Source organism: Rhincodon typus, chromosome 24 (assembly GCF_021869965.1).
Source record: "Rhincodon typus isolate 14 chromosome 24, sRhiTyp1.1, whole genome shotgun sequence".
NCBI lineage: Eukaryota > Metazoa > Chordata > Chondrichthyes > Orectolobiformes > Rhincodontidae > Rhincodon > Rhincodon typus.
This window is the reverse complement of record NC_063355.1, coordinates 889,472-913,466: the sequence shown is the minus strand read 5'-3', so window position 1 is coordinate 913,466 and position 23,995 is coordinate 889,472. Positions and strand designations below refer to the sequence as shown.

The 23,995-nt window shown below is 43.3% G+C and overlaps 1 protein-coding gene across 1 annotated transcript in view; it reads right to left on the bottom strand.

Annotated features, from left to right (window-relative positions):
• Window positions 1-23,995, bottom strand: part of mmp11a (matrix metallopeptidase 11a) — an 80,220-nt gene that overhangs the window by 23,032 nt on the left and 33,193 nt on the right. The window contains exons 2-6 of the mRNA XM_048611681.1: window positions 18,247-18,506; window positions 12,813-12,956; window positions 8,942-9,075; window positions 7,296-7,537; window positions 1,567-1,771 (exon numbers count right to left, since the gene is read on the bottom strand). Coding sequence (XP_048467638.1) covers window positions 1,567-1,771; window positions 7,296-7,537; window positions 8,942-9,075; window positions 12,813-12,956; window positions 18,247-18,506 — 985 coding nt within the window. The remainder of the gene's footprint in view (window positions 1-1,566; window positions 1,772-7,295; window positions 7,538-8,941; window positions 9,076-12,812; window positions 12,957-18,246; window positions 18,507-23,995) is intronic.

Below are 23,995 nucleotides of genomic sequence, written 5' to 3'. Positions count from 1 at the left end.
TAAGACCATGTGGGCCTTAAGGCAGTGCATGTAGGACAGACATATCACTGTAGGAGAGTCTAGAACTAGAGGCTATTGTTTAAAAAGAAAGGTATCATCCATTTACGACAGAGACAAGGAGAACTTTTTTTCCCCCAAAGGGTCATGAGTCGTTGTAACCTTCTTCCTGAAAAGATGGTGGAAGTAGAATCTTTGAATATTTTTAAGGCAGGAATTGACAGATTATTATATATTAGTGGAAATCTGCAGTAATCAAGTTTGAGGGTGAGTAAGCACTCCGGCTCATCATTTACATGTTTCATAACAATATGACAACTGTAATGTTACCAGATTTGTCCTTAGCATGTTGATGTGTTGGAGGTGCGTACAAACGTTCTTTACACAGCAGCCGGTGAAAGTCTCCAGAATGGCTGGTTATATATTAGAAGAGGAAACCATCCTCTGCTACCACTATTACACATTAGATGAAATGTTTATCAACAGAGTCCATGTGCACAATATTACATGAGATCTTTATTTCAGTTAGCTGCACATTAAAATACTCTCATCTCATTGATTAATAGCTCCTCACATTTATGCAGCCAAGTTGAAAGGGGGATAAAGGAGAGAGATGCAGAGAGAGGGAGAGAGAGAGAGAGCAAAGAGTGAGAGAAAGAGAGAAAAAAAGAGTGAAAGAAAGAGAGAAGAGAGAAAAGAGAGGAGAGAAAGAAAGAGAGGGAGAAGTCAATAAGCTCAATAAAAACGTTCAACTGATCCCTCACAGGAGGAGATGAACTATCAGGCCCTAGCCCCCCAAAGAGACTGACACACTCCCTTCCCACCCACACAAAGAACTATTCAACCATTCCCAGTACGTCTCCTCACTGACTCCACTACACTGTGTACACATCCTGGGTAAAGGGGTGGTTATTATTATTTTCTTTCAGGTTGCCTAGAATCAGTCCTTGTGCAACAGCCCGAGCCCAGCTGATCAGATCCCTGCTCTGACTGTGTCAATCTCTTGGTTGATAATCCACATTCGGGAGCAAGTGAGAGCCTCACTGACCAATACTGACCCCTCCGTCCCCAACACTGACCAACACCGACACAGTGATCTCCTCCACTCCGCAACACCGATACAGCAATCCCCGACACTGACCAACACCGACACACTGATCCCCTCCACTCCCCAACACCAACACAGTGATCCCCTGCACTCCCCAACATCGACACAGCGATCCCCTCCACTCCCCAACACTGACACGCTGAACCTCTCCACTCCCCAACACCGACACAGCGATCCCCGACACTGACCAACACCGACACACTGATCCCCTCCACTCCCCAACATCGACACAGCGATCCCCTCCACTCCCCAACACTGACACACTGATCCCCTCCACTCCCTGATCCCCAAACTGCCCACTCCACTCCCTAACACTGACTGCTCCAGCACTATCACTGATGTGGTATCGCTGGCTAGGTCACCATATAACACATATATATCTATTTAAATATATTACAATATTCCTATAAGCTATCTTCAAAGAAAGAAAATGACTAAAATAATCAGAAAGGAAATCTGACCTTGGAAGAACCAAAAGTTCCCAGATGAGTCCTCAAATCCTGCGTCAATGTGGTCAGGGATTGCCCGCCAGTGCCGTGAGGCCAATGCTGGGTAACCAGGCTGCAGCTGACCATCCCGCAATCTCCAAACGTACTCCGACTTAAAGAAAAAGAGTTCTCCACGGATCATCGACACCGCATCAAAGTCAGTCTCACAAGCATCTGGCTGCAAAAGATGAATTGCTGATAATTAGATCTCCTGGTAAACAGGTATTCCAAAGGCACTCAGTCTCCACAGGGATGCCAGCTGTCTCCTGACAGACTCACTGCAGGAAACCTATATAATTTACAGCAACACAGCATGGACTCATTTCTCATTCATGGCCAGAGAGAAATTACCCTGTTCTTCAAATGTACAGTTATTGCTCAACCCTTCAGCCCCCAAATAAATTCCTTTGGGGCTTACTATTGTCCAGAAACTAACTTGGACTTGCCATATAAACATATGGTTCCAAGAGCAGGTCAGAGTTTAGGAATACTGTGGTGAGTAACTCACCTTCTGACACCCCAAAGCCTGTCCATCATCTACAAGGCACAAGTCAGGAGTGTGATGGAATACTTCCCACTTGCCTGGATAGGTGCAGCTCCAACAACACTTGAGAAGCTTGACACCATCCAGGACACTTGATTTACTCCACATCAAAGAGCTTCAATATTCTGTCCCTCCACCACCAATGCACACTGTGTACCATCTAAACGATGCACTGCAGAAATTCAAGGCTTCTCTAATAGCACCTTCCAAACCGGAGACCTCCATAATCAAGAAAGGTAGCAGGTACCTGGAAACACCACCTGCAAATTCCCTTCTAAGCCACACACCATCCTCACTTGGAACCTTATTGCTATTCCTTCGGTGTTAGTGGAAAGAATCCTGAAGCTCCCTCCCTAATAGCACTCAGGGTGTGCCTATGCAACATGGATTGTGGTGCCTTGTGATAAATCCTTCTTTTTGTAGCAGTCTTTATGATGCAGCAACCCCATTTCTGTGAAACATCTCTCATTTGGCAGTGGATTGGGTGGAGAAATTGCTGAGAAATCCATAGAAATTACATTTGCTACTTCAGTGGGTGTTCAATCAGTTAATACCTATTTTTATCACATTAATTCTGTGTTATAATGCAAGTTACATATTTAATATAATCTACATATTCTAAGAGTAAAGATTTTTGCTGTTCAAAATTGTGGAATCTTTTGCTGTTATTCTGAGTCCCATAGGACTCACATTTGGCTACTTAAAACAAATCTTTGTGGCTTCCAGCCATCAAGATTGTAACACCAACTTCTCAGTCTGATCTGGGATTATAAACAGAATGGCAGCTCATTACTATTCTCAAGAACAAAAAAGTACTGGCCTTGTCAGGGTTGCCCCTGTTTTGAAAACAAAGTTTTGTTTCTCTCCGGAGGGCACAGATTTGAGGTGGGATGACAGTGTCATTGTTTGATGAGTGAAACTCAGTAGTAACAGTTCTTGGGCTATTCCATCAATCGATTCCCACAGCCAAACTAAAGAAAGTCATCAATCCTTTCCAGCATGGATAGTAAACAGGAGCAGGAACCTTGGATGATTTTCTCTCCCTAGTTATCTATCCAACGGCATGGAGGCAAACACAACACCTCATGTGAGCTGAGTTAGTTCAGAGCAGATTGGATCACATTGGAGTCTTCTCTAGTTAAGGCTCAGTAACAGTGGGATGTGCGCACATTGGAAATTTTTGTGCTAGTATGGACTGATGTTAGAATCGTGCTGTTTCTTTGAACAGTGTTGATCCCTGGTATACCAGTGCCTGTGAAGAATGGTATGAGGACAAATGATGCATAACGTACAATCACAGCTAGAAACTGACAACAACAACTTCCAGATCAACAGCTCAACTCTGACCATATCAGTCGTGAGCTGATCCCTCAGTTCTCAATGTCTTTCTGACAAGGGTCACTGGATTTCAAACGTTAACTCTACTTTCTCTCCACAGATGCTGCTAGACTTGCTGAGTTTTTTCAGCAATTTCAGTTCTTTGTGCCTTTTCTAACTATCTTGTCCAGTTCTACTTGGAGCTGCTCTTGCCAGGAGATTTGTTATCATGGTGCCACGCTCATCCATCCTGCACCATCCTTACATATCCATTCCATTTAACTAGACCAGTCAGTTTAACTTCAGTAGTGAGGAAGTTTGTAGAAACAATTATTTGGGACAAAATTAGTAACCACAGGGAAAAAAGTGGGTTGATAATGAACAATCAGCATCAAATTCTAAAAAGGGAGAAACTGGGTTTAATTAAATTGTAGTTTTTTTTGAAGTAGTAACAGAAAGGCGCAATGTTGATGTGTTATACATGGTATCCAGAAGAAGTTTGATACAGTTCCACACAAACCTGTGAGGAAAGTTATAGGTCATGGTATAAAAAAGGGCAGTAGCAAAATAGGCTGAGTGCTAGCAAACAGTAATCATTAATGGACATTTTCTGGGCTGAAGGAAGCTTTATAGCATGGACTTCACTGGGGACCCTTGCTTTTCCTGATATATATTAATAATCTGGATCTTGATGTCCAGGGGACAATTTCAAAGATTACAGATGACACTAAATTTGGAGGAATTGTAAACTGTGAGGAGGTAAGTGTGGAATTCCAAGAGGACATTGACAAGTTGGGTAGAGTGGATGGATAGGTGACAGATGGGGTTGAATGCAGAGAAGTGTGAAGTGATGCACTTTGGTATGAAGAACATTGAAAGACAGTATAAAATAGGGGTGCAGGAACAGAGGGACCTGGGTATATATGTGTACAGATCATTGAAGGTGGCAGGGGAGGTGGAGAGAGCAGTAAACAAAGTGTACAGTGTCCTTGGCTTTTTTAATTAAGACATAAAGTACGTAAGTAAGGAGGTGATGTTGAACTTGTATAAGACATTTGTCAGACCTCAGTTGGAGTATTATGTACAGTTGTGGACGCCACATCAGAGGAAAGATGTGACAAAAACAAAGTTGCTGGAAAAGCTCAGCAGGTCTGGCAGCATCTGTGGAGAAGAAAACAGAATTAACATTTCGGGTCCGGTGACCCTTCCTCAGAAATGAGTTTTGTTCCAAAAACTTTGTTTTTGTTCCTGATTTACAGCATCCGCAGTTCTTTTGGTTTTTATTAGAGGAAAGATGTGAAGGTTTTGAAAAGAGAGCAGTGTGATTTACAAGAATGGTTCTGGGAATGAGAAATTTCAGTTGTGAGAATAGATTGAAGAAATTGGGACTGTTCTCCTTGAAGAGAAGAAGACTGAGAGGTGATTTGATAGAGGTTTTAAAAATCAAAAGCTGGTCGGATAGAGTAGATACAGAGAAGCTGTTCTTGCTCATAAAAAGGAAACAAGAATGAGAGAGAGCATAGATTTAAAAGTGATGTGCAAAACATGATAAGAAAAGCTCTTACACATTGAGTAGTTAGGATATGGAATGCACTGCCTGGAAATGTGGTGGAGGCAGCTTCACTTGAGGCATTTAGATGATCTTGAGGTTGGTTGGCTTGCTGAGCTGGTTTCTTGTTTTGCAGATGTTTCGTTACCATGCTGGGTAACATCCTCAGTGCAGTCTCCGATGAAGCGTTGGTGTGTTTTCCCGCCTGGTTTTTAAACTCTGGGGTCCGTTGAGATGGATTGCCTCACTTCCGGGTTTCTTTCATAGTGGAATGTATATGGGGTCGAGTTCAATGTGTTTATTAATAGCATGCTTCGTGGAGTGCCATGCTTCTAGGAATTCTCGTGCCTGTCTCTGCCTAGCCTGTCCCAGGATCTTGGTGTTGTCCCATCCCAGCACACACAAACGAAGCTGCATGCGAACACTATTTAAAAGGGCAACAACACACTGCAGCCACACAGAACTACGCCAAGAAGAAGAAGAATACCTCTTCCAGGTTTTCAAGGATAATGGATATCCAAAGAATTTGGTCAGAAGATGCCTACACGAACAGCATCAGAAAGAGACTACACGCCCCGACACACTCATCACACTACCCTACATCAGAAACACATCAGAACTCACCACAAGACTTCTACGACTGCTAGGCATCAGAATGGCACACAAGCCCACGTCAACCCTACGACAAGTGCTCACCTGAACTAAAGACCCATTCCCCACCATGGACAGGACCAATTTCATCCACAAGATCCCCTGCAGAGACTGCGAGAAACACTACATCAGACAAACAGGAAGGAAACTAACAACAAGAGTACATGAACACCAACTGGCTACAAAAACACACTACCAATACTCACTCATCTCAATCCACATGGACAAGGAGAACCACCACTTACTTCGACTGGGACAGCACCAAGATCCTGGGACAGGCTAGGCAGAGACAGGCACGAGAATTCCTAGAAGCATGGCACTCCATGAAGCATGCTATTAATAAACACATTGAACTCGACCCCATATACATTCCACTATGAAGGAAAACCGGAAATGAGGCAATCCATCTCAGCAGACCCCAGAGTTTAAAAACCAGGTGGGAAAACACACTGATGCTTCATAAGAGACTGCACTGAGGATGTTACCAAGCATGGTAATGAAACGGCTGCGAAACAAGAAAACAGCTCGGCGAGCCAACCAACCTCAACAACCTCAACACCCACAACCCCAAGCTACAAATCTACTCCAAAACCTTAGATTTAGATGATCGTATAGGTAAAAATAGTACATAGAGAAATGGGAATAAAGCAGGAGATTGACATTAGGTAATGATGCTCGTCTGAAGATCTGATGCAGGCATGATGGGCCAAATGGCCCCTTTCTGTACTGTAACAATTCTGTAATTCTGTGGAACCAGTTTGTGAGATTCTTCATTCAACTGCGCCTCAGCATCCATACTTGTGTGGAAGAGATTCCTGTAGCTGTTTAGCTCGGATTAAATGAGCACAATGCTAAGTATTTTCTTTTCTCAATGTCACATGTACAACCTAATCGAGCATTATTACTTGGATATTTGGATTGAGATATCAACAAAAATATTGGTTCTAATGATTGGTGTACCAAATTGGGCTGGTGGTGGATGTATTGGAATTGAATGACTGATGTGATTTCTAGTTGTTTAATGTGGCACTTCTATTGGCACAGCCAGTGCTTTCAGGTAAAGACTGACCATTGTAATAGCCCACAGATATTTTACATTCAGCTGCCTGGAGGGTGGGGAATGATGGGTTGTGAATTTGTGAATTTTCCCCAACACAAAATGTTCCCTGCATGGAAAACAGGGACCCTGTGAAGTTCACGCAGGCAAGCAGAGGAACTCCCAGAAAAATCAGTGCTGAAATCATCTTGACCGCCGAGGCAGAGTTAAAAGTTTGAACTGCATTTATTTATTTCAAGGTCTCATATCTTGGTATGTTTAAAATGATAATAAAAGTGGAAGAAGACTCCTGCCTGTGGTGTAAGAGTCCAGTTAAAGTTCAGGAGTGAAATTAGCAAGTGCAAAGGCCTAATTAAACCTGGAACTCACTCCTGAAAAAGGTCTGTGAGTGCTGGGAAACAACTGGAGCTTCCTGCATGGACATAAATAAGGTTTTGTTTGTGAGGATATTAAGAGAAATAGAGCAAATGGAGTTGAGGTACAGATCATCCATGATGTAATGAAATGGAGGAACATGCTAAAAGAGTTGAATGACCTCCTGCTGTTCCTATAGCCTATCTCTGTAAACCTTCTGGTCACTGTACCTCATTTCCATGATGGTCAACCCTGGGTAATTCATTACTTTCCATGTCCGGATTTGGTTGTTTGACTCCATTGCCATGAGAGCTGCCATATAAATACTGTATTCCTTGTCTGTCATCCTCGGCCAGACTCAGTGGATAGCGGAAAGTATAATAAGGTGACATCAAGGATTTTGGGATCCTAGAGTGTTGCAGTCCAAGTGCATGGCCAAACTCGTGCGCTGCTACTTGAAGGAGGTCTGTACCTGTCCACAAAACAGAGGCAATAGTGTCACCACGGGCTGGTTCCCAATAATGCAGCATGGGAACTTTGACAGCAATCTTTACCACTGCCTCTCCTAAAGGCCAAACTCACTCGTACCATCCCCACAAATCCAACCCACAACAGAAAGCTTATCCAATTTTTTTTCTTTATTCATTAACAGGATGAGAGCATCACTGGCCTGGCAGCATTTATTACCCATCCCTAATTGCCCAGAGTGCAGTTCAGAGTCAACCACATTGCTGTGGGTCTGGAATCACATGTAGGCCAGGCCAGGTAAGGATAGCAGTTTCCTTCCCTAAAGGACGTTAGTGAACCAGATGGGTATTTCCTGACAATCGACAATGGATTCACAGTCATCATTAGATTCTTAATTCCAGATATTTTTATGGAATTCAAATTCCACCATCTGCCAGAGCAGGATTCAAACCCGGTCTCTAGAACATTACCGGAGTCTCTGGATGAACAATTCAATGATAATACCACTAGGCCATCGCCTCCTCTGTAACTTGACCAAGACTGGGTGTTGCAGGCTGCGGTAGCTCCTGTTCCCATGGGTGAAAGGTCATGCAGACAAGACTATATGATGGCACCCAGTGCTGGGCAACCGGGCCAAAGAGGCCAAGAGCTGCACTGGAACCAACCCAGCAGGGTCAGAGTCCCCTGGAGTGCAAAGCTGGTAGGCCCCAAAGGATCAGGAAGTTAGGAGGGGTTGGGGGGATGGGTGAAGTTGTAGGTCTTTGTTGCTGTGAGCCCAATCTCACCAGCATCAACAATGGGGCCCTTCAATGAGAATGGATTTTCCACCTGACAGTTTCAATTGTCCCACTGGTGCCTAATGCCAACTCTGCCACGGGTACAATTGTGGTGGGGACAGCAGCAGACAGGTCACCCTATGGGGTGTGGGTACATCTTTGATCTTTGAACCCAAAGTAGCAGAGCGTAAACTCTATTTTATAGATCCTGCTGTGAAGAGTAGGCCTTGAGCTGCCAGTGATCAACAGCTGGAGCAGGTGTCTGCTCATGGGCTGGTTTCTGGTTTAGGGCAGGCATGGTGAGGTACAGACCTCTTCCCTTTCCAGGGAGAAGCACCTCTCAGGGTCCTGGCTTTCTCTCTTGTCCACTGCGGAATTCATGCTGTACATCATCACTCCTTTTATTGGGGGTTTGAATTTCCTGACAGCATTGGTTGAGGTGGGTAGCAGGATATAACAGAAGGACACAGAGGAAGTGGGTGGTTGGAGCCTCCAACTCTCTTGATTGGCCAAGCTTTTAAAAAGCATCACTTGCAAACCTGCATTTATATCCAGGATATTACCCTCCTCTCTTCTCAAGGGCAGCCAGGGTAACTTACATTATATCTGCTGCCAGTTGTGAGCTAACTTACCCTTGTTGCTGTCAGTGGTCCACAGTTCATCATAGTCAAAGTGAATATTCCCAGCCTGAGGGGTTTGAGGGTAGAAAGCATGAGCTAACACCCCTCCAGGGCCATCAAATGGCAGGTTATCTCCATGCCAATACCTGAAAGGTGACAAGGAACAACCCGACATAATTCAAATTCATATGCTGACAAGTTGCTTTTCAACAGAACGTGATATCTTAGAAACTGGCTGAACGACAGAGAAAGGCATTCCTGGGCGTGAAAACACAACAACAACCTCTTTACAGTTCAGCATTGACAGTGGGAACCATATATTTAAGATAAAGGCAGGGAGGTTAGAGGGGATGTGAGAATTTTTTTTATCCAGACGGTGATGGGAATCTTGAACTTACTGCCTGTAAGGGTGGTAAAGGACCGAATCCTCATAACGTTTAAGTAGTACTTAGATGTACACATGTGTTGCTAAGGCATATAAAGCTATGGGCCAAGTGCTGGAAAATGGGATTAGAATAGTTAGGTGGTCGTTTTTTAAACTGGTAGCGGTCCTGTGGACCCTGGACAGTGGACTCATAGAGCTGAAGGACCTTTTTCTGTGCTGCAGATCTTTCTGTCTCAAGGCTCACCACCACAACAAATAGACCCTTCTGAAAAGGCCAGCAGTGTGGAATCTTGTGGTGGTGACTGGGGTTTCGACTGGAGATCCTGCATTGACTTTTTTTTTCTGCTGCATTTCAGGTATTAACAGACTAGCAATGGAACATCTGTCAGTTTCACAGAATCTCCCCTAAAACTCAAAAGGTCACCTCCCCAGGAGCTGGCAGTGAGTCAGTCCACTCTTCTGTATTCAGCAGCACCCTCAGGTAGGTGTTGGCTGCTGCTGATACCACACCCACCTGAGAGCTCAGATTGAGGAGGGAGAGTCAGCACATGGAATAGATGGTGGGAAAGGATTCGCAGGGAGTGGGAAGAGGGGAATAGCCAGCAAAGGCTTTCAGTGGGCAACTCCCTTCTCACATTACAGATCTCTTCATCAGGCACTGAATGCCTCTGAACAGTAACCATCCCCGGGAACCCATAAGACCAGAAGAAATAGAAACTTTTATTCCCTTCTTTTGTTCACCCTTCCAGAATGAACAACTTTACATTTTCCCACATTATACTCCACTTACCAACTTTTTACCCAATTACTTAATATATCAATCTCTCTAAACTGCCTGTATGTCTCTCACAAGTTGTCTTTCCACCTATTGTGGTGTCATCTGCAAATTTGGCTACTGAACATTCACTTCCTTCCTCCAAGACATTCCTATATATTGTAAACAGTTGTGGTCCCATCCCTGATCCCTGTGGAACCCACTGGTCATAGGTCACCAACATGAAAATAAAAACCCTTATTCCCATTTGTTCATTCCTGCCCATGAGCCAATCCTCTATCCATGCCAATATACTACCTTTAACACCACGGGCTCTTATAACTTAACCTTTTGAGAGGTATGTTGTTAAAAGCCTTCTTGAAGCCCAAGTCCACCGACTGGTACCCGCTCTATCCACTCTGGTGGAGACTTCAGGGAAAAACTCTCAAATTCATCAGACACAATTTCCCTTTCATGAAGCCATGCTGACTCTGCTATATTAGATTATGATTTTCTAAATGTTCTGCTTTTACTTTCTTAATAATTGATTCCAACAATAGATGTTAGGCTAATCAGCCTATTGTTACCTGCATTTTGTCTCTCTCTTTTTGAATAGGGGTATCACCTTGGCTGTTTTCCAATCCTCTGGTACTTCTCCAGCATTCAAGAAATTTTGGAAAATTACAGCTATACAAAAGCCTGGTTCGGCCACATCTGGAGTATTGTGTCCAGTTCTGATCGCCTCATTACAGGAAAAATGTGGAAGCGTTGGAAAAGGTACAGAGGTGATTTACCAGGATGTTAGATAACAAGGTGTAGAGCTGGATGAACACAGCAGGCCAAGCAGCATCAGAGGAGCAGGAAGGCTGACGTTTTGGGCCTAGACCCTTCTTCAGAAATGTTGCCTGGAATGGAGGGAAGGTCTTACGAGGAAAGGTTGAGAGAGCTAGGGCTTTTCTCTTTAGAACAACGAAGGATGAGAGGTGACTTGATAGAGGTGTACAAAATGATCAGAGATATGGATAGAGTGGACAGCCAGAGACTTTTTCCTAGGGTGGAGGTAGTTATTATGAGGAAGCATAGTTTGAAAGTGAGTGGAGGTAGATAGAGGGGAGATGTCAGAGGTAGGTTCTTTATTCAGAGAGTGGTCGGGGCGTGGAATGCATTGCCGGAGAGGGTAGTGGAGTCAGCCTCATTAGGGGCATTTAAGCGGCTATTAGATAGGCATATGGATGATAGTATAAGGTAGGAGTGGAGGTTAGATAGACCTTAGGTTTAGGGTAAAAGTTTGGCACAACATTGTGGGCCTTCTTTGTTCTAACCAAGGCATCCACCATCTCTGCAGCTACTTCTTTTAGGATCCTAGGACCTAAGCCATCAGGGCCAGAAGACTTCATCTAATAACTATTTCTTTAGTGATGGTGATGGTATTCAATTCCTTTCCCGTATTCTTTAGTATTAATGGGATGCTCAAAATATCTTCCCCCATCAAGACTGATGCAAAATATTTGTTAACTCCTCTGCCATTTCCTTGTTCCTGATAACTCGTTCCCAGATTCATTTTCCAAGTGACCTATGTTTACTTCAATCTCTCTCTTTGTTTTTATATATTTAAAGCAACTCTTATGTTCTTATATACCTTGCTAGTTTGCTCTCATAGTTTCTCTCCTTATTTTTTGTTTTAGTTCTCCTTTGCTGGATTCCGAATTTATCCCAGTCTTCAAGACTATGAGGGACTCTGGCCACCTTAAATGCTTTTCTTTCAACTTAATCCTCTCCTCAACTTCCTTGGCTAGCCATAATTGGTTCATCCCTCTCAGAATCCTTCCTTCCTACTGGCATATATTTTTGCTGACAGTCATGAATTACTTCCTTAAATGTCTGCTACTGCTTGCTTACTGTCATTCCTGCTAATCTATCCATCCTATACATGAAGCTGTTACTTTTGTTGGAAAAAAAATCTCAATTTCCAAGTAATACTGGGTAAAGTGTGCTTCCCCACCCCTGTTAAATGCACACTGTCAGCGTGAATCTGCACAGCAATTTCCCACTTTGCTGTGGCCCAGTTAGAAAGCTTTCTCTCAGCACTTGGTCACTTGTTGTATATTTTTTGTATTCACTCATGGGATGTGAGCATCTCTGGCTAAGTCAGCATTTATTAGCCATCCCTATTGTCCAGAGGGCAGTTGAGAGTCAACCACAGTGGTATGAGTTTGGAATTACATGTAAGCCAGACCAGGTAAGAATAACAGATTTCCTTCCCTAAAGGATATTAGTAAACCAGATGGGTTTTTCCCAACAATTGACAATGGCTTCATGGTCAACATTAGACTCTTAATTCCAGATTCTTTGTTGAATTCAAATTCCAACTTCTGCCATGACGGGATTTGAACCCAGGTCTCCAGAACGTTGCTGAGTTTCTGGATTAGTAGTCTAGTGATAATATCACTCAGTCTTCCCAAACAGCCTGTATGATAGCCTCTCATCTCCGTTAACTTCATCTCCAGAAGGAAGGGTCACCGGACCCGAAACGTTAACTGACTTTTTTCTTCATAGAAGCTGCCAGGCCTGCTGAGTTTTTCCAGCAACTTCTGTTTTTGTTCCTGATTTACAGCATCTGTGAGTTCTTTCAGTTTTTATTTAGGCCTGCTCCGGACCTACTCTCTACTAAATATCTTCATCGACTGTGTTTCAATTATGGCTGTTGAACAGAGGGTTCTCTCTCCATCCTCAGTAACTCTTACCGTGTAAACTCAATGATAATGTCAGCACTGGTGTCTTGTACCTCGGTAAACGTTAAGGGAGTCACATCACTCCACACTCTCACTGCTTCAGCAATAGCATGTCTTACTTTTACTTGGTTGAGTTGCCAAGGAAATCGCACTATTCTAGAAGAAAAGAAACCTGTGATAGTTTTTTGAGAGACTGTAAGGGGTTAGTCAGACATACAACAACCTTGCTGCTTTGTATAGCTCAATATTCAAGAGCTGTCAACATTGACAAATCCCCTAGGCCCGTCTGATAGAATTTTAACCTGGGATAACAGTTTCTGTAAATGTGGTGGTGGGAGCTTAGGTTCACCAAAATAGTCGGCAGGTCTGGGCCTGTGCTGAACCTGCCTCCAATTCAGCTGCACATACATCAACTCCAGGGGAAGTTGGGTAGTAATTTAAACACTGTTTATTAATCAGGTTCAACAATATTTTAAAGCCTTGTTCAAATCTAACTGTGAATTTGCAGTAACTTTTCCCCTAAGCATCGGGAAATTCCCAGGTGGAGAACAAACAGGGAGACAGCACACAAGCAATGTGAGGTGCGCAAACATGGGTTTGTGGTGGTTGTAAAGACACTACACAGCACAACAAGCTGGCCAGACACAAACAGAAGCTCCAGCAAACATGGATCCACAGGTTTCTTAAGCTTTCTGAAACTTGCCATTGAACCAAAAACATGAATAGAGTTGCAGTTAATGGAGGTCATTGAAAGTCAGGCAGATATAGCAATGAATTGAGCAATTATTATCCTATTAGAGATGAGAATGACAAGCCTGTTTTCTTACCTCTAAGAGGTTAGGTGTAATTCTGGTCACCACACTATTGGACTGGAAAGAAAAATCCTTGGAGCAGAGGAAGCTTGGGCGTGAGGGAGTCTGCTTGAGGTATACAAAATTATGACAGCCACAGAGAGGGTGGATCATGAGAATCCTTTTGCCATGGCAGACATGTCTAAGACAGGAGGGCATTAGTTTAAGGTGAGGAGTAAGTGGATAATGAGAAAAAAATAATCATCCAGAGCATCATAGAAATATGGAATGTGCTGCCTGAGAGTGTGGTGGAGATAGGTACTCTTGTAATATTTAAGGAGCATCTGAAAGAGCATTTTAAATGCCACAACATAGTAGGCTATGATCCAAGTGCAGGTAAATGAAATTAGTGTAGTTTGGTGTTTGTAGGTGGGAATAGACATGGTGGGCTGAAGGGCCTGTTCTTATACTGTATAACTATGGCTCCCTCCAGTGGGAAAGGCTTTGCCTTGGCAAGGGATTCATTTCTACATTACAAAGATATTGAGATTAGGATCAGGATGGAACTTGCTTTTGGGAGGAAGGGGGGGAGCCAGAGAGCATGAGCTAGATGATCATTAGCAACAACAGTCACCATGCTGGGGTCTAAAGCTGGTAAGCAGAAAGGATGCAGCAAAAAGGATAACTCAGGTACAGTACCCAGCTGGGAGTATACTCCATTTCTTGCATTGCTGACAGCCATGTTTCTGGATGCTGCTAAAAAAAATGGCAGTTACATCCTGTCTCCTGGAGGAAAACTAGTTGCCTGATGGCACTGTATATCAAGCAGCCTTGAAAGTGACCACTGCCCTCAACATTGAATATTTCCAGGATGCTATTAGAGATATATTCAGGATCTCCCAATCAACTCAACAAAAACAAAGGCATACCGTTGATCTGTAGCTTTGTCAGGGCAAATAGTTATCTCAAATTTTAAAGGCCAAATTGCCATAGCCAAATAGAACTGGGACCAACTTTCTGTAGGGCCAATTGCTGGAGTTACTGGGGAGAATTTAAACTTTGTAGGGTGTAGGGACAGAAGGTAAGGTCAGAGCAGAATAGCAAGGTTCAACAATACCAGAATAGATAAATAACATTAGAGTAGGAAATAGTAAGGGAGAAAGTAATAAAGTCTAAAACAGGATTACTGTGTATTTATGTGAATGTAGGGAATGTGTTACTTAAAATTGGGGAGTTATGGGCAGAGATTGCGGCGCAGAAATATCATCTTGTGGAAATAACAGACTGGCTTGAGGAAGGGTAGGATTAGGTGCTTAATCTTACTGGATACGGGGTGCTCAGGAAATGTGGGATTGGAACAAAAATAGAAAGAGATGTTATCTGAAAGCAAAAATTGGTGAAAAAAAATCAAGTAAAGAAAAGGAAACAAAAATATGGAACAGAGCAGTTGGCCTGAAATTTTTGATATCAACATTGACTCTAGAAGACCCTTAAAATATTCTTCACAGGATGTGAGCATTGCTGGCTGGTCCAGCAATAATTGTTTATCCCTAGTTACCCTTAAGAACGGCAATAGTTGTGGAGTTTAAAAGGTGCTACTGTAGGAGAGTTGGGGAGCTACTGCAGTGCATCTGTGTTACTTTGCCCAGTGGTGAAAGGTGTGAATGTGGAAGATGTGAAATAGGATGCCCATCAAGCAGGCTCCTTTGTCCTGGATAATCATGAATTTTGAGTGTTGTTGGAGCTGCACACATTCAGGCAAATTGGGAATATTCCATCATATTCCTGAATTGTGCTTTTTGGATGATGGACAGACTTTGGGGAGTCAGTAGTCACCGTCCTCTAAAAAGGTTGAGGCAGTCTATCGAACAGGTTAAAGAACATTCCAGTGTAAGTATAATTAATGGCGGAAAGCCAACTTCAATGGAGCAAGAATGGATCTGACCCAGATAGACTGATTCAAAGGTTGGCAGGAAAAGCTGTAACTGGATAATGGGCTGCCTTTTAGCTTTGGGCATACTCAAGGTATATTTCCATAAAGGGGATAAAATAAAGCAGGGAAATCCAGAGCTGTCTGGATGACAAAAGAGATGTAGATTAAGATTAAGGGAAAAAAAGTGTCAGAGGTCAGATATTTTGAAGAAGTAACGAAGAGGATTGATGAGAGCAGAGGTGTGAATGTGATCTATATGGGCTTCAGTAATGTGTTTGATAAGGTTCCTCATGGTATGCTGGTTAGCAAGGTTAGATCACGTGGAATACAGGGAGAACTAGCCATTTGGATACAGAACTGACTCAAAGGTAGAAGACAGAGGGTGGTGGTAGAGACTGAAGGCCTGTGACCAGCGGTGTGCCACAAGGATTGGTGCTGCATCCATTGGTTTTCATCACTTATATAAATGATTTGGATATGAACACAGAAGGTATGGTTAGTAAGTTTGCAGATGACACCAAAATTAGAGGTGTATTGGACAGCGAAAATAGTTACCTCAGAGTAAAAAGGGGCCTTGATTAGATGGGTCAATGGGCCAAGGAGTGGCAGATGGAGTTTAATTTGGATAAATGTGACGTGCTGCATTTTGGAAAGGCAAATCAGGGCAGGGCTATACAGTTAATGGTAAGGTGTTGGGGAGTATTGCTGAACAAAGACCTTGGAGTGCAGGTTCATAGTTCCTTGAAAGTGGACTCCCAGGTCAACAGGATAGTGAAGAAGGGGTTTGGTACACTTGTTTTATTAGTCAGTGCATTGAGTATAGGAGTTGGGAAGTTATGTTGCAGCTGTACAGGACATTGGTTAGACCACTTTTGGAATACTGCATACAATTCTAGTCTCTCTACTATAAGAAGGACAGTGTGAAACTTGAAAGGGTTCAGAAGAGATTTACAAGCATGTTGCCGGCGTTGGAGGGTTTGAGCTGTAGGGAGAGGCTGAAATAGGCTGGGGCTGTTTTCCCTGGAGTGTTGGAGGTTGAGGGGTTGAACCTTATAGAGGTTTATAAAATCATGAGGGGCAGGGATAGGGTGAATATCCAAAGTCTTTTCCCCAGGGTAGGCGAATCCAAAACTAGAGAGCATAGGTTTAAGGTGAGAGGGGAAGGATTTAAAAGCGATCTAAGGGGCAATTTTTTCCACAGAGGGTGGTGCGTGTATGGAATAAGCTGCATGAGGAAGTGGTGGAGGCTGGTACAATTAGAACATTTAAAAGGCATTTGGATGGGTATATGAATAAGAAGGGTTTAGAGAGATATGGACTAAATGCTAGAAAATGGCACTGGATTAATTTAGGATATCTGGTCAGCATGGACAAGTTGGACCATTGGACCAAGTTGTTTCCATGCTGTACAGCTCCAACCCCTCAGACTCTAAGATAATACGACTGAGAATCAGGCCAAATATAGAAAGCTCAGAGGGGGAGTGAAACAGCAAAATTATAGAAGCAAAAAGGGAGTATGATAAGAGAGTGGCAGCTAATTAAAAAAAATCTAAATGTCTTATATAAGCAAATACATATTAAAGAGGTTGGTAAATGGAAGATTGTGGCCAACTGAGGGCTAAAGTAGGGAATTATACACGGAGGGAGGAGGCATAGCTGGATGTTAAATGAATATAGTCTTTGCCAAGGAAGAAGGCATTGGACAGTTCATGGTGAATGAGGTAGCAGTTAAGAATCTTGAAGGATTAACGATTGATAAGGAGGTATTGATTAGGCTGTCCAAATTTAGAGTTGACAAGGCACGGAGATTGGATGAGATGCATGTAAAGCTGTTGAAGGAAGAAAGACTGGAAATTGTTGAGCCATTAGCAAGACCTTTTCTGCTCATCCTTCCACTCAGCTTTGGTGCCAAATGATTGGAAAATTGCAAAGATTACACACAGCTCAAAAGTGTACAACAGTAGGCCATGCAACTACAGGCCTTAGGTTAACTGTGGTCGTGGAGAAGTTCCAATAAATGATGATCGAGAACAGAATTAAATAGCCACATGAACGACTGCAAGTTAATAAAGGCAGCATGGATTTCTTAAGGGAAAGTCATGTTTAATTAACCTGCTGGAGTTATTTGATGAGGTAGCAGAGAAAGATGAGGAGTGCAATATTGTTCTTCTATTGGACATGGACTTCCAGAAGGCATCTCATACAAAGTCACACAGACTTTTGAGCAAAATGTTATAGCTCATGGAATAAAAAGGGCGCAGTAGCAACATGCATAGGAAATTGGCTAAGTGATAGAAAATAGGATGGACAGCATACAGCGTAATCCTTGGTAGTGTTCCCTTGGGATGGACAGTGTGTTGTATTATGGCACAGATTCCTGACCACACAGACATTGTACCTTTAAGAAAGTTACATGATATCACAACATGCAACATTCTAATATAAAAAGGTACTCACCTGGTCTTAATTTGATGTGTCTGTGATCAGTCAGCTACGTGCATGTAATGTAATCAAGAAGCACAGAATCCAGATTGCTACAATACATACACACACACACACACACACACGCAATGTAAATACAGTACTCAGGTCATAAACTATAAGAAATCGGATTAAAAGTCCACTCTTCACGGTATATATTACATGGGTTAACAGAGCAAACTAAACTGCATCACAGGGTACAATATGATCCTGGGTAATTCCCTAGATAGTAATCTCCTACTTGTATGTCAGGTCAGTTTTGTTCCACCGTCCTCCTGCCAGCACAAAGCGTCGTTTCCTTTTCATGGAGCCATGCTGAATATTTTTCCCAGATGGTAGATCAGGAACACCACAGCGGCGAGGGTTAAGGAATGTTGAGGTACCCCCAGTGTTGTGAAACGCACGTTCAGTTGGTCGCAACAGGTCCTTGTGGTGGGACTGTAACTGCCATCTCCCAGGCCTCTGCTTTAGACTGGGGAGTTTCAGTTCCTCACTCCAGCCCTGGAATGTTCATAAACTGAGAATTAGTTGGATTTCTTGCGAAAGGAAGAAACATTTATGGAAAGCAACAGACTCTAACTAAATGGAGAAACAGGGATCGTTCTTGTAGTGATTGAAATGAGGTCAGCCACCTTTCAAAGTTTGGACTGCTCTTTCTGCCAGCTCATTGGATGATTGGTGGTATGGAGTTATGCTTACTTTGAAGGCTTGCTGACCTCATTGCAATCACTACATTTCTCCTTCAAGAAAGTTAGAGCTGGTTCAGTAAAAATACCTAATTATGTGCCATTTTGATAGGGCAAGTGGATTTAGGATAAGTGGGAATATTGTGAAATTGGAAGACATATTTTTACAGTCTATTGCACTGCCTGAAAAAACAGTGGTGGACGGGGCAGCAGATACATTGGCAACTTCAAAGAGGTGTGGGTAAATACTTAAAAAAGGGAAGGTTTACAGGGCAATGGGAAGCAAAACTGGAAATGGGAATAATTGAATGGGTCTTTCAAACAGAACTGCAATGGATGACATACCCTCAATACGAGCTACAAGTTCGGAGATGGCACCTTTAAGATGAAATATTAAACCAAGTCCCCATCATTTGTTCAGGTTAATGTAAACCTTGCATTATTTTGAAGATCGGGGGATTAATCTGCCGTGTCTTGGCAAATGCCTATCCCTCAATCAATGTCAATTACTTTGTTGTTTGTGGGATCCTGCTGTGCATATTAGCTGTCACGTTTCCTATATTATAATTGCAAGTGAATACACTTCAAAACAAGATATCCAGGCACTGTACAAATGTCTTTTACTTTCCTGAATTGCATGAGGAGACAAGATTAAAACGATGATCTAATGGAGGCGTTTCAGAAAGTTAGAACATAGTATAGTGCTGCACAGGAACACCCATCATATCTGTGTTGATCCTAATGTCATACTAAACTGATCCCATCTGTCTGCACATGATCCATATTCCTGTTCTCTGCCTTTTCGTGTATCTTAATGTCTCTTAAACGTTGCCATCGTACCTGTTTCTACCACCTCCCCCAGCAGCACATTCCAGGTTATTCCAGGTACATTCTAGGTACATTCCAGCACCTACTATCATCTAAGTAAAAAACCTTGCCTCACAAAACTAGAGGGCATAGATTTAAGTTGAGAGAGGGAATACTTAAGGGATCTAAGGGGCAACTTTTTCACGCAGAAGCTGGTACAGGTTTGGAATGAGCTGCCAGACAAAGTAATGGAGGTTGGTATGATTACAACATTTAAAAGGCATCTGGATGGGTATATGAGTAGGAAGGGTTTAAAGGGATATGAGCCAAATGCTGGCAAATGGGACTAGATTAATTTTAGATATTTGGTCAGCATGGATGAGTTGCACCAAAGGGTCTGTTTCCATGCTGTATGTCTCCATGACGTCTGACTCTCATCTTAAATCTCTGCCTCCTAGTATTTGACATTTCTACCCTATTCATGCCTCTCATAATTTTATATACTTCTTTCAGGTCATTTGTCAGCCCCCACTGTTCCGGCAAAAACAATCTAAGTTTGTCCAACCTCTCCTTATAGCAAATACACTCCAATCCAGACAACATCCTGATAAATCTCTTTTGCGCCCTCCCCAAAGCCTCCACATTCTTCCTATAGTTTGGTGACAAAAATTGTACACTATACTCCAAATGTGACCGAACTAAAGTTTGATACATTTGCAATATGACTTTCCAACTTTTTATACTCAATTAACTTTTTTCTTTGGAAAATCACAAAATTTATTCCCTCTGATGGGAGAATCCGGAGGATGCCCAACCTTTAAAATGAGGACTTTGGTGATATCAGGAAGTGTATCTTTACCCTAAGGTATATCTGAGTAAAGATAATCTAAAACCTTCTGGCCCAAATCAGGTTGGGTATAAACGAAAATATTCAAATATCAAATGTCACAGTGCAAAAGGCAACCATTTAGCCCATTGTATCTGTGCCAGTTCTCAGCATGGACAAGTTGGACCAAAGGGTCTGTTTCCATGCTGTACATTTCGGCAGTGGAGCTGAGTGGGAGCGGTCAAATTGCGCTCTGGGAAGGTGAGTGAACTGATATATTTGGGCAGTGGCTAAACCCGAGACACTACACCACCTGCCCTCCTCCTCTGACCGAGAAAAAGACTCTGTGGTGTGTTGAGAAGGTAGGTTTTTTCCCTTTTTTTAAAATCGTGTGCTGGTAAGTCGAGTGATTGGTAAAAATTTTTTCATTTCATTTATCCAATATTTGATATTATAGTAGGACTAAGCTAAGCTTAGGAGTAAAAATGGCAGGAGATCCCAGACCCGTGTCATGCTCCTCTTGCTCAATGTGGGAGCTCAGGGATTCGGCTGATGTCCCTGACTCCTACATGTATAGGAACTGTGTCCAGCTGCAGCTCTTGTTAGACTGCATGACAGCTCTGGAGCTGCAGATGGAATCACTTTGGAGCATCTGCGATGCTGAGGAAGTCATGGATAGCACGTTCGGCAAATTGGTCACACCGCAGATTAGGATTGCTGAGGGAGAAAGGGAATGGGTGACCAAAAGGCAGAAAAAAAGCAGGAAGGCAGTGCAGGTGTCCCCTGCGGTCATCTCCCTCCAAAACAGGTATACCGTTTTGGATACTGTTGGGGGAGATGGCTCACCAGGGGAAAGCAGCAGTAGCCAGGTTCATGGTACCGTGGCTGGCTCTACTGTACAGAAGGGCGGGAAAAAGAATGGAAGGGCTATAGTTATAGGGGATTCGATTGTAAGGGGAGTAGATAGGCGGTTCTGTGGTCGAAAACAAGACTCCCAAATGGTATGTTGCCTCCGAGGTGCACGGGTCAGGGATGTCTCAGATCAACTGCAGGACTTTGAAGGGGGAGGGTGAACAGCCAGCTGTCATGGTGCATATAGTTACCAATGATATAGGTAATAAACGGGATGAGGTCCTACAAGCAGAATTTAGGGAGTTAGGAGGCAACTTAAAAAGTAGGACCTCAGAGGGAGTAATCTCAGGATTGCTACCAGTGCCACGTGCTAGTCAGAGTAGAAATGAAAGAACAGGCAGGATAAATGAGTGGCTTGACAGATGGTGCAGGAGGGAGGGCTTCAGATTTTTGGGACATTGGGACTGGTTCTGGGGGAGCTGGGACTATTACAAATCGGACGGTCTACACCTGGGCAGGACTGGAACCAATGTCCTAGGGGCTGCTTTTGCTAACTCTGTTGGGAAGGGTTTAAACTAATGTGGCAGGGGGATGGGAACCAAATGAGGAGGTGAGTGGACAGTAAGGAGGTAGTAATTAAAGCCTGTAAGGAACTAGATAATGAAGTCAGTGTGACAAAGGGGAAGAGGAGACAGCGAGCAGATGATGAACGCAAAGGGACAGGTGGTCTGAGATGCATTTGTTTTAATGCGAGAGGTGTAGTAGGTAAGGCAGATGAATTTAGGGCTTGGATTAGTACCTGGGAGTATGATGTTATTGCTATTACTGAGACTTGGTTGAGGGAAGGGCAAGATTGGCAACTAAATATCCCAGGATATAGATGCTTCAGGTGGGATAGAGAGGGAGGTAAAAGGGGTGGAGGAGTTGCATTACTGGTCAAAGAGGATATCACAGCTGTGCTGAAGGAGGGCACTGTGGAGGACTCGAGCAGTGAGGCAATATGGGCAGAGCTCAGAAATAGGAAGGGTGCGGTAACAATGTTGAGGTTGTACTACAGGCCTCCCAACAGCGAGCGTGAGATAGAGGTACAAATATGTAGACAGATTATGGAAAGATGTAGGAGCAACAGGGTGGTGGTGGTGATGGGAGATTTTAATTTTCCCAACATTGACTGAGATTCACTTAGTGTTAGGGGTTTAGATGGAGCAGAATTTGTAAGGAGCATCCAGGAGGGTTTTATAGAGCAGTATGTAAAGAATCCAACTTGGGAAGGGGCCATACTGGACCTGGTGTTGGGGAATGAGCCCGGCTGGGTGGTTGAAGTTTCAGTAGGGGATTACTTTGGGAATAGTGATCACAATTCCGTAAGTTTTAGAATAGTCATGGACAAAGACGAGAGTGGTCCTAAAGGAAGAGTGCTAAATTGGGGGAAGGCCAACTATAGCAAGATTCGACAGGAGCTGGGGAATGTGGATTGGGAGCAGCTGTTTGAGGGTAAATCCACATTTGATATGTAGGAGGTTTTGAAGAGAGGATGATTAGAGTACAGGACAGACATGTCCCTGTGAAAATGAGGGATAGAAAGGGCAAGATAAGGGAACCATGGATGACAGGTGAAATTGTGAGACTAGCAAAGAGGACAAAGGAAGCATACATAAGGTCTAGGCGACTGAAAACAGACGAAGCTTTGGAAGAATATCGGGAAAGTAGGACCAATCTGAAACGAGGAGTTAAGAGGGCTAAAAGGGGTCATGAAATATCTTTAGCAAAGAGGGTTAAGGAAAATCCCAAAGCCTTTTATTTGTACATAAGGAGCAAGAGGGTAACTAGAGAAAGGGTTGGCCGACTCAAGGACAAAGGAGGGAAGTTATGCGAGGAGTCAGAGAAAATGAGTGAGATTCTTAATGAGTACTTTGCATCAGTATTCACCGAGGAGAGGGACATGACGGATGTTGAGGTTAGGGATAGATGTTTGATTACTCTAGGTCAAGTCGGCATAAGGAGGGGGGAAGTGTTAAGGCATTAGGGTGGACAAGTCCCCAGGTCTGGATGGGATCTATCCCAGGTTACTGAGGGAAGCGAGAGAGGAAATAGCTGAGACCTTAACAGATATCTTTGCAGCATCCTTGAGCATGGGTGAGGTCCCAGAGGACTGGAGAATTGCTAATGTTGTCCCCTTGTTTAAGAAGGGTAGCAAGGATAATCCAGCTAATTATAGACCGGTGAGCCTGACGTCAGTGGTGGGGAAGCTGCTGGAGAAGATACTGAGGGATAGGATCTATTTACATTTGGAAGAAAATGGGCTTATTAGTGATAGGCAGCATGGTTTTGTGCAGGGAAGGTCATGTCTTAACAACTTGATAGAATTCTTTGAGGAAGTGACAAAGTTGATAGATGAGGGAAGGGCTGTAGATGTCATCTACATGGACTTCAGTAAGGCGTTTGATAAGGTTCCCCATGGTAGGCTGATGGAGAAAGTAAAGTCGCATGGGGTCCAGAGTGTACTAGCTGGATGGATAGAGAACTGGCTGGGCAACAGGAGACAGAGAGTTGTAGTGGAAGCGAGTTTCTCAAAATGGAGAACTGTGACCAGTGGTGTTCCACAGGGATCCGTGTTGGGACCACTGTTGTATGTGATATACATAAACGATCTGGAGAAGGTATAGATGGCCTGATTAGCAAGTTTGCAGATGACACTAAGATTGGTGGAGTAGCAGATAGTTAAAGGGACTGTCAGAGAATGCAGCAGAATATAGATAGATTGGAGAGTTGGGCGGAGAAATGGCAGATGGAGTTCAATCCAGGCAAATGCGAGGTGA